The sequence below is a fragment of the Caloenas nicobarica genome, chromosome 23 (assembly GCF_036013445.1).
Source record: "Caloenas nicobarica isolate bCalNic1 chromosome 23, bCalNic1.hap1, whole genome shotgun sequence".
Taxonomy (NCBI): Eukaryota; Metazoa; Chordata; class Aves; order Columbiformes; family Columbidae; genus Caloenas; species Caloenas nicobarica.
In genome coordinates, this window is record NC_088267.1 from 5,078,920 (window position 1) to 5,088,806 (window position 9,887).

The 9,887-nt window shown below is 50.4% G+C and overlaps 1 protein-coding gene across 1 annotated transcript; it reads right to left on the reverse strand.

The window, feature by feature from the left end:
- Positions 1 to 135: 135 nt before the first annotated feature.
- CNR2 (cannabinoid receptor 2) lies at positions 136 to 1,206 on the reverse strand. The gene has a single exon (XM_065650557.1). It carries the CDS (start codon positions 1,171 to 1,173, stop codon positions 136 to 138), a length of 1,038 nt encoding a protein of 345 aa, XP_065506629.1. The 5' UTR covers positions 1,174 to 1,206.
- Positions 1,207 to 9,887: the final 8,681 nt, after the last annotated feature.

Genomic DNA, 9,887 nt, shown 5'->3' on the forward strand with positions numbered 1-9,887 from the left:
ACATCAGTGGGAGCTGGGTCCATGAGAGGCATCTGATCCCACATCTCCCAGGACCTCCAGAAGAAGAGAAAAGAAAAAGAAAAGTGACCCAGACTATTTTTGCCAGCCCGAGCACAGATTTTCACAGCTGCCTGCCTACGTGACACGCACGTCCTCGCAGATGGTCTCTATCACAGAGGACTTGTGGGCACTGTCTCCTTCTGGACTTTCCTCAGAGGCTTTCAGCTGCCTCCTGAACCGAGCAAAGAGCATCCTCAGGGAGGAATACAGCTCCTTGCTCCGCAAGGCATAAATAATGGGGTTCACCATGGAATTGAGCAGGCAGAGGGTGCTGCAGAAAGCAAACACCTTGAGCAGGTGATCGCTCAGCCTGCCGAAGATGCTGTAGATCATGAGAATGAGGACGGGAGACCAGCACAGCACGAGGACAGTGAGCACCATGACCAGGGTCTTGGCCAGCATGACGTCCATCCTCATCCTGGCGTTTTGCTTTTGGTGCTTCTCCATGTAGGCCGCGTGCTGGTGAGCCTTCCACAGCACGTGCGCATAGGCGTAGACGATGCAGCCCAGCAGGACCATGACGAAGCAGATCCAGCTCGACAGATAATTGTCATCCACAAAGGGGAACAGCTCGGAGCAGGTGGAATTGAGGGTGCAGCAGTTCCAGCCCAGGAGGGGCAGGGAGGCGATGGTGGCGCAGGTCACCCAGAGCACCCCGAGGGCAATCCATGCTCTCTTCCACGTCATGAGGACCTTGTACTTGGACGGGTGGCTGATGGAGATGTAACGGTCCAGGGCTGTCAGCAGCAAGCTGCTCAGGGAGGCAGAGAAGGACGTGTTCACCCCTCCCAGCTGCAGCAGGTATATTTCTTTAGAGAAATTGGTTTTATTAAAGACGTGGAAGTTAACAAAGCTGCAGACGAAGATGATGCTGGCCAGAATGTCAGCCAGGGCCAGGCTGCTGATAAAGAGGTAGGAAGGCTTCCTCCTGGTCCCAGGGGAGGAGAAGATCAAGTACAGCACCAAAGAGTTCTCAAAAACGCACAGTGTCCCGAAGAGGCCGCATAGCGTGGCGATGCTTATCTTCTGCGCCTGCGTGCTGAGGACCATGAAACATTCCATGGTGCTCGTGCTGCATTTGGAGGCGTTTTCATATATCTTGCAAACATCCATTGTAATTAACTGGAGGCAGGAGCTTGCAGAAAGCGTTTTTCTTCTTTCTGCGCTTCTTCAGCTGCTCTGAAAAAGACCAAGGGGAAATGGACTTACAGGAGCACAACAAGCAGTAAATTCAACCCGCTTGGACACATCCTTCCCTTTAGAAGGAGGCATGCGAAAGGAAAAGAGCCCAGGGAGACCTGCATTCAGTTCCACCCTTTCCCAGCAGAGATCCAGGCTTCACCCCACCCGTGATTTGGCCGAGACATGTCTATCGCAGCCCATGGGCACCACGTCCAAACCCTGTCCATACCCCATATGTACCACGTCCATCTCTTGGGCTGTTTCCTCACCACAAGAGGGAAGCAGCAACGCTGAGAATTGTACAAATCGTGTGCCAGCTCTTACCAATCCTCCGGCATTCGCTGGTCAGGGCCGGCAGCGGTGGAAGGGGATGCTCGTGGTGACTCTGTGCTGTGACCCCGGAGAACAGCTTGTCCGAGAGACGCTGCCCTGGGATGTAGCCGGGATGGAGAAGGACAAAGGATATTGCACTGCCAGGGACTTGGTGCGGCTCATCTGGGAACACAAAGTGCATTTTGAAGCATTTACTCTTCACCAAAGCTGTCTGAACACATAAAAAGACTAGTTTTGTATTTAAGCCTGCCCATTGTGTTTTTACACAGCTCAGCCTCATTAAGGTTGCGTTTCTCAACCCCGTTAATCCCTGTGTCATGAGTCAGTCTGTCCCATGGTCAGAGTGATTAAAAGTTATTTTTTAACATCAATATTAGAGCGCAAGTTGGACATAAAAATGGAGATGTGTAGAAGTTAGACAGCTGAACCAAAGAACCGTGCCCAGGATTGCATTGATTTTATCAATATTCTCAGTTCCAGCGGAGATGTGATGGTGGGAAGTGCCTTGTTTTCCCTGGGCAGATGTTGGGCTGCTCAGTGCACTCTGTGGCAGCACAGTCGTGTTTTTCTCTACACTTCTGCAGCAAAATGCACTTAAATCCCTCCATCTTCATCCCACTGATGAGCTGCTGGAGGAGAGCCCGGGGCTGACAGCGTTCCCTCTCCCCCCGAACAAACAACTCCCTGTCTGTTCCTGCCGCTCTCTGTCGAAAGAGGAACATCTAAAACGCACGAGCCACAGCGGACGGGATGTGATGGCTGCAGCGAGCGAGGCCTCGGGCAGCCCAAACACCATCTGCGGTTTCTCTGGGTGTTTTTTTGAAATTCAGCAAAGGCAATGGCTGAAGGCGACAACAGCCAGCAGTGACCAACACACTGGGAAACTCTGCCCGCAGCATCTTAGCAGCGACGTGTATTTTCTACCTGTCTTTGTTACTTCCTTTCCCACCAATTCCCCCATCCCCTGGCACCCGTCGCTGCTTCTGTGTTTTGCAGTCATTGCAAAATACCTCTGAGCACTTGAGATGCAGCTCAGGACATGGCAGAGAAGAGCCCAAGCCCCACATTTTGGTCCTGCCGCTCAGGGCTGAAAAACCGGTAGTTGCAGGGCGTTCAGTGCACGTTACAGCCAGAGCAGTTCAACCCTGATTTGCAGTTTTTTGGCATATTTTTTGGCATATCTTTTGGCATATCAGACCAGAGGAGTGCTGGACTTTGGGCTGAAACACGGCTGGGCGTTGCAGCAAACTTTTATCCTCTTACATCAGGCTCCGACGTGGGGCAATAATGCAGGACCGGAGATGTTGCACCCTAATCTCAGCACTCGTTTCCTGCAGCTCTTCGCAGAAACATGACAAGTGCAGCAGGAATTACTACCTGCTGTAATTAAACCTGACAACATCTCCCTCTCCAGAGAGAGATGGATTTAGCAGACAGATGGATTTTGATATATCTCAGGGCTCTCCAGGGGCCACCGAAGCAGCAGCTGCTTCCTTGAGGATCCAAAACTCCCCAGCCAAAACTTTGGCATCCAAACCAAGACATCTCTTCATTAAGCAGCCCCCATCATCACTTTGACATCTATTAATTGTAGCCAGCGTTCCCAGGACCAGCTTAAACTCTCAGTATCTGCAGTTGTGCAATGTCCAACGAATGTACTTCAGAGCCTGGAAATGACTGAGCACTAAGCAAGAGATTGAAGGCAAAACGCCATCCCTTATGTTATGCTGCTTGGGGAGAGAATTTGGGTATAACAGCAAAATAACTCCTGCACTGACTGTTCCGGTACAGCTCCCTCCGTGAAGCTGAAGTAATTCAGATAAGCCCTCAGGTTCAGAACACCGTGCTGGGCTCAGCCCAGACCTTCTCCTCCCACGTCTGTTGTGTCTCAGGCTGAATGACAAGGACGAATCTCTTTGCAGTTTTGACCGAGCTCCCCTAAATCCTCCTTCCAGCTCCCATGTCGGTGAGGGAACATGCGGGGCTTTGCTCCAGCACAAGGTCTCTTCTGCAGAGGTCCAGAGCGTGAAATCACAGGCAGTGCCGAGAGCCCCTCTCCTTGAACTGCCTGTCTTTTTTTTTTTTTTGGCCATAAGGCTGTTTTTTGCTGCCCAGGGGACATTTTTCTCTTGTCAGATGGGCTCCTGGGCTCAACCATGTGTTTATTCATGCCTGCTGCCTCCTGTACGTCTCAGCTGCTGGGGAACAAGCCAGCCCGTATCCAAATCCCACAGGGGAGCTGATCCGCAGCATCCTCCGTGGGGCAAATCCCGGAGGGATCCCCTTTGGAGAGGCAGCATCGCCTCTTCCCCAGGAATTACAGCCCTGGGCATGGCTGTGTGTCCCCACCACAACCAGCCTGAGTCCCTGTCATAGGGCTGGGGCTTCTTGTTCTCCCCCCAGCACAGCAAAGCGTCTCCTGCCAGCGGGATCTCCAAAACAAAGCGATGGAAACGCCGTCTCCTCGCAATGGAGAAGCCCTCGGACGGTGCCGACAACAACAGCAGAGCCCCGGGGAGGCAGCAAACAGAGGCAATGCGCTGAATGAATAAGAAGCCCAGCTGTTAGGAACACAATGCGGACCAGACTTTTGGGAACGCGATATATTTCTGGCACGGCCTCGCTGGCTGCAAAGTCTGCCCAGAAGCAGCAGGCAAACCTTCCCCCCATTAGATTTGCTTGCGAGCCCCCTCACTCCAGCCTATAACTCCGCTGGCTTTGGTGAAAATTAAATCTACAAGTGAAAAAGTCTTTTTCCATTTCGGTGCGTTGCTGCGATTGATTTCAGCTGTCAGACTCCCACTGCCTGGCCCGCAGCAGCACCATTTCTGATACCACTTGGGATGGTTTCTTCATTTACCGAGACACCTCAGACTCATTGTGATTAATGAGTTAACATACCGGTTGCTTACATAATATAAAATTAAATTTTCCTGCTGCTATCAGCCAGTGCAATGTGCCTGCAGCACTCTGAAAGCGCTGGCCCGGAATATTTCATGAGCAGAATCAGAGAGATTCGATCTTTACAGTAAAATAAAATGTCTTAAGTGACAACCTAATATGAACACGTGAAATGATTTATGCCAAAATTGTCATTAACGCTTGGACTTTTCACTTGCTGAAAAAGCAAATTATCTATTGCTTTACAAATATTTTAGTTTGTATATGATTTCTTGGTTTAGTTGCAGAAGTTTTGCCATTATTTTGGAAATAACACTTCACCATACTAAACAATGCCAAGCGGAGTTACCTCCCCAATGCAAGAACTGTCTGGCACAAATGCCACACTGAGGGTTTGATGCTTTATTTCATTTCAGAGTCCGGTTCTGTCCGTGTTTGAAGCACGGGGGTGTGTGGGTGCAGAGCAGCATTGCAAGCACCAGTTTGGGTACAAAACATGGCAAAACAGAGCTTCTCTAGATCCGTCAAACCATCACACGCGGAGTCACGGTAAAAACTAACATGCATGATGCTCAGCCTGCGAGCTCAGTATCACAGTCATCCTCGCGAGACATTTGGAAACACCTCCGACATATGCAACGTTAATATTTTTCCTAAAATTGGCTGTATCTATTTAGTCCGCAGTCTGCTTTTTCAACACTTACCTTTCGTGTTCTTGTTGAGAAAGCACTCATCCTAAAGAAAATATTTCCCCCGCTTTGTTACACATTGCATTGCAGTTTATCCTGAATAACACCGGTGACAAACCTGGCGTGACAGTCTCCCCGGGTTGCATGCGCGCGTGGCAGCACCGCGGGCGCAAAGGTACGATGTGTTTTACTGGGAAAAAAAAGGGATTTTGGCTGCAGGGTCTCCCGGCAGGTTAGGAAACTCAAATCACTCACCTGCTCCGGCTCACGCTGCGGGCCGGGGATCCTCGGGGCTTCCCGTCGCTCCAGCTCTCTTGTGCAGCTGCGGATGGAACCTGCTTCCCTCTCACATCACTTCTGCTTTCATCTGGGTTTCTCATACAATTCTGTTTTATTCCCCTGGGCTGGAAACCCATCAGTGCATATCCCTCCTCTGGGTTCTCGCTCTCTTTCGCGTTCTTTTGGTGAACGCGTGTCAGGTTTTCTCTCCTTCCCCACTTCCCCTCTGGGTTTTGTGTTCTGCTTCTGGCTGCACGTGCCACATCTCACAACCGCCTCAACCTTCCGACTCGCTGGAGTTATTTGCTCAGTCCCTCCGATTCCTCCATGTACCCGCAGTGTTTGAGGCAAGAGACATCCAGGGTCTTTTCCTGATTTCTCTGGTTCACTGGAAGAGGAAGGGAAGGAAAAGAGCTAAGATGCAAACATGGAAAAACCCGGATATTTAGCTGTGTGCAGGTTTAAGGGCAAGCTCAGAAATCTGCCATCTGTGTCTGCCAAACCCATTAACACCCAGAATCCCACCTCACTGTGCCCTGTAAAGTGGCCAAGCCACTTCTCCGTATACAAACACGCTCTGCTAATGCCAGAGGTATTAGGTGATTTTTCTCTTTGCGAGTGGAAGGGAAAGGAAATGGCTTAAGGTCTTAAATTTCACAATCATAGCCCTGTGGTCGTGACGGCCCCAGGGCTGCAGAGGCTGAGGTCTCAGCTCTCGCTGTCCTTCCTCGCTGCTCACCACTCCTCCTCCTCCGCCGGGCAGCAGCCGTAGCTTGTTATCTGCAGGTTGTGGTGTTGCTGCTGTGACACAGCGACAGAACCCGGGTGACACCAGAGCACTGGGGAGAACATCGCCTGTTACTCAAGGCTCCGTGTTGGTGGGTAAAGGCAAGTTTGCCAAAAATCCCAAAGGAATTGGCCACGTTATGGTTGGGTAAAGACCACAGAACCTGCAGTGGGGAGCACACGCTGTGCTGGCTGCAAAGGCACGGCCGTGGTCCTTAGTCCCCAAATGCACCCTGCCCACAGCAGGTCCCGCTCTGACATCTGAGGGAATGGCAGGAAAATGTGCCGAGGAGGTTCGGGTTGGACATGAGGAAAAGGTTCTTCACCCAGAGGGTGCTGGGCACTGGAACAGGCTCCCCAGGGAGGTGCCACAGCTCCAAGCCTGACGGTGTTCAAAGAGAGACTGGACAACACCCTCAGACACATGGTGTGAATTTTGGGGTTGTCCTGTGCAGGAACAGGAGCTGGACTCGATAATCCTTGAGGGTCCCTTCCAACTCAGGACATCCTATGATTCTATGATCCCTGGAGCAGCTGCAACCTCCTCCCACAACCCCATCACCATCAACCCATCCTCTCCCAAGCAGGAACTCAACCATCCCTCCTACCTGGATCCCAATTCCCCCCCATTCGGTGGATTTATGGTGGTTTTCAACAGCAGTTACATCCCCTGCTCTCCAAATCTTCGTTTCACATATTTCCCCGCCGCCACTATTTGTGGCTCAGGGGTTTCCCAGCAGCTGCTGGAGCTCAGCTGGTCGGCGATGCTCGGCTGCCCTCTCCAGGGAAACCCGCGATGCTCACGGGGACAACGGCCTGAGGACGCTGGAGAAAGAGGCAGAACTGGGAACCCAGCGCTTCCTCTGGGGCCCTGGCTGGGAAAAGGGGGTTCCTGTGCTCACGGGGTGCTCGGGGACGGCTGGGACCCGTCCCACCCTTTCAATGCTGCTCAGGGCTGGGTGGTTTTGAAAGCTCCTCTCTGGATCTCACAGGTGGAAACCACAATAAAGATAAAAGGACTGTTGTATAAGCAGAGAAGAGGCAGGTTATCAGCTCTGCCTCAAAAAATAGCGGCTTCCATTTCAGCTGCCAGGAACTGACAAATTTTCGTTTGCAAGAATAAATATAGGGCTGTAAAGAGCTTGCGAAACCCAGGAAGACATTTGATACTGGTCAGTGGAAAAGCAGCACTCAGCCCCTAACTATTCCCTGCTCTATCACAACTTCACGTCCAGCAGGATCCTGTGAAATATAGACCCAAGTTTCCTCTACCTACAATAAGAGCTGTTGTTCTGTCAAAGGAGTGCATGCTATAAAGAAAAAAATACTATTACTGCACCATAGCTAGAAGCTTGTAATTTGGTTTCTGGATACTCTTTTATAGCAAAATTGTCCTGCCAGAGCAAAAGAAAGCTCTGAAAGGCTGACTTCTGTAATGTGAGGGGTTTTGTTCCCCGCCGGCTTGCATTTTTTGCCTTGGCATCAGCTGCAGCCCCCACGGCTGTGAATCGCGTGTCTCTGGGAACCCCCATGCCCAGGGCCACAGCTGGGATCAATGAGCTGCTCTGCATTCCCAGAAATGGCACATTCTGCTGCTTTGTGCCTGCTGGCGCTGAGCAGTGCAGCCAGCTTGGGAACTCTAGGAGAACTACCCCTGAAAAAAGGGTCTAAGAGAGGGATTGGGCTGGGGGGGGCTTTACAGGGCCCCCCTCAATTGGGTGGGTTCGCCTCGATTCGGAGCATCTGATTTTACCATATTTAAATCAGATGCATAATCAGGCTCAGCTGAGCTGTTATGGAGATAGCTGTGTGGGATTTTGCTCAGTTCTTTGAGATGCTCTTGGCAGCAGTTTGTGGTGGGGTTTTTTCTTCCCCCCCTGCCTTCTGCTGGTGGCTGTACCAGATCTCTCCAGGCGACTGAGGCTGAGCACAACGGGGAAGCTGGAGCTGAAACGAAGAAATGAACTTAACAGCAGAGTCAATTATACTGTTAAGCAGCATTTTTTATTTTTTCAGCTCTGGGAAACACTGGGAATCATCTTCCATAAGTGTTCCAGCGACTGGATGCTCTTGTGTTGTTCACATAATTATTACATATGCCTTACAATTTTTGAAAATTTTGGCGTAAAATACACCTATACTAAGAAATAATTGATGATGTTAGTTGTAATTATCTAGTTTCTTACTTACAATACACCTATTAATTATTAGTTAAATATAAACTAAGCACTCTGCTTCTAAACAATGTATCACTTCATCTTCTGTCTCCCTCTTGTCATGCAGAAGGATCTAAAACTTGAAAAATACCCCCTCGTTTTGCAGGTGGTCAGAAAACATTTATCTCGTGTCAATTGGTAGATGGTGGGTTCGTCTTTTGTAACTTAATCACGGTATACATGAATTTGGCAGCTTCTCTTCAGAGCGATGCCCTTGGCTGGGATGCTTTCCCTCGCACAGGTACCAGCTCTGGCTGGTGGGTGCCCCAGCTTGTTGGGGTGCAGGACGGGGTGAGCTGCTGGCACTCGGTCCTGCTGGGGGGGAAGGCTGAAAGAAAAGCTGTTCGGGCTATGGGGAAAAGGGCTTTGGAGCTTGGTCTTGCTCAATAAGTTGTCTCTCTGTCTCCAGAGCTGTGGGGAGCAAGCCCTGGGGCTGCTGTTAGGACACAGCTCATGCGGTGGGGTGATTAATCACCAGCCCTTGCACAAAGAGGGCTGTGGTTTTTATTCTGACTTTGGTGTGTGCTGGGGCTGAATCTGAAAACCGAGTGGCCCAGGCAGGGCTGAGGGTGGAGGCGTCGCTCGTGTTGATAAAGCGTGAGGCAGAGAGCACCAGTGTGACTTCATAATGCGCTCTTAAAGGAAATGCTTGGAAAAAACCAGACTTATTCTCTTGTATTGATAGCTCGTGTGAGCAAAACAGGGCTTGGCTGGTGAGTTAGTCGCTGTAAGGCGGTGCCTGTGCCCTGGATGAGCTGTGCTGCTGGAGAACACCTCTGCTTGCGCTTGTGTAGTGTTCTTCCTGCTGATAGGATTTGAGTGAGGAATATCGATTTAAATGGGCTGAAAGCTCCTGCAGGCTCCTGTGACTCAGTGCTGCTGTGGATTTGAACAGGGAGCTGTTGAGACTGAAAACATCCAGGGTGTGACTCGGGAGTCGTGCCTGGATGTGATTTTATTCACCAAGTTCAGACATCAGCTGCAATGAAGCTGCTTTGGCACAAGCCCTTTAAACGGCCCCTCTGGGCTGTGAGGCTCAGGGCTCGGAAAACTGATCGTCAATGAGCTTTGTGCGCCTGTGGTGTTTGCACTCTTGCTGCTGAGTTTTGTTCTGCTCTCTGCATATTTTTATATATATATATACGTAGAAATATGCGCATGTTGCAGTCACACAAAGGACAGGGATCCCAAGCCTGTAAGTGGTTTCAGCAGCACAGAGAAGGGAACTTTTTACTCCAGAGACAATCCAAGCCAAGGTGCTGCTGGACACTGACTCAAATCAAATCTACAGCTCATATAGAAAATATCTTTAGGTATCTTGCTTCTGCTTTATTTAACAACAAACTCATAAGGAGCTTTCGGTGCTTAAAGTACATCACTTTATTGGGTTGTTGGGGTGCTTGCTTTGTACCTCTTCTCCATTTACTCCGCAGAGATTTAA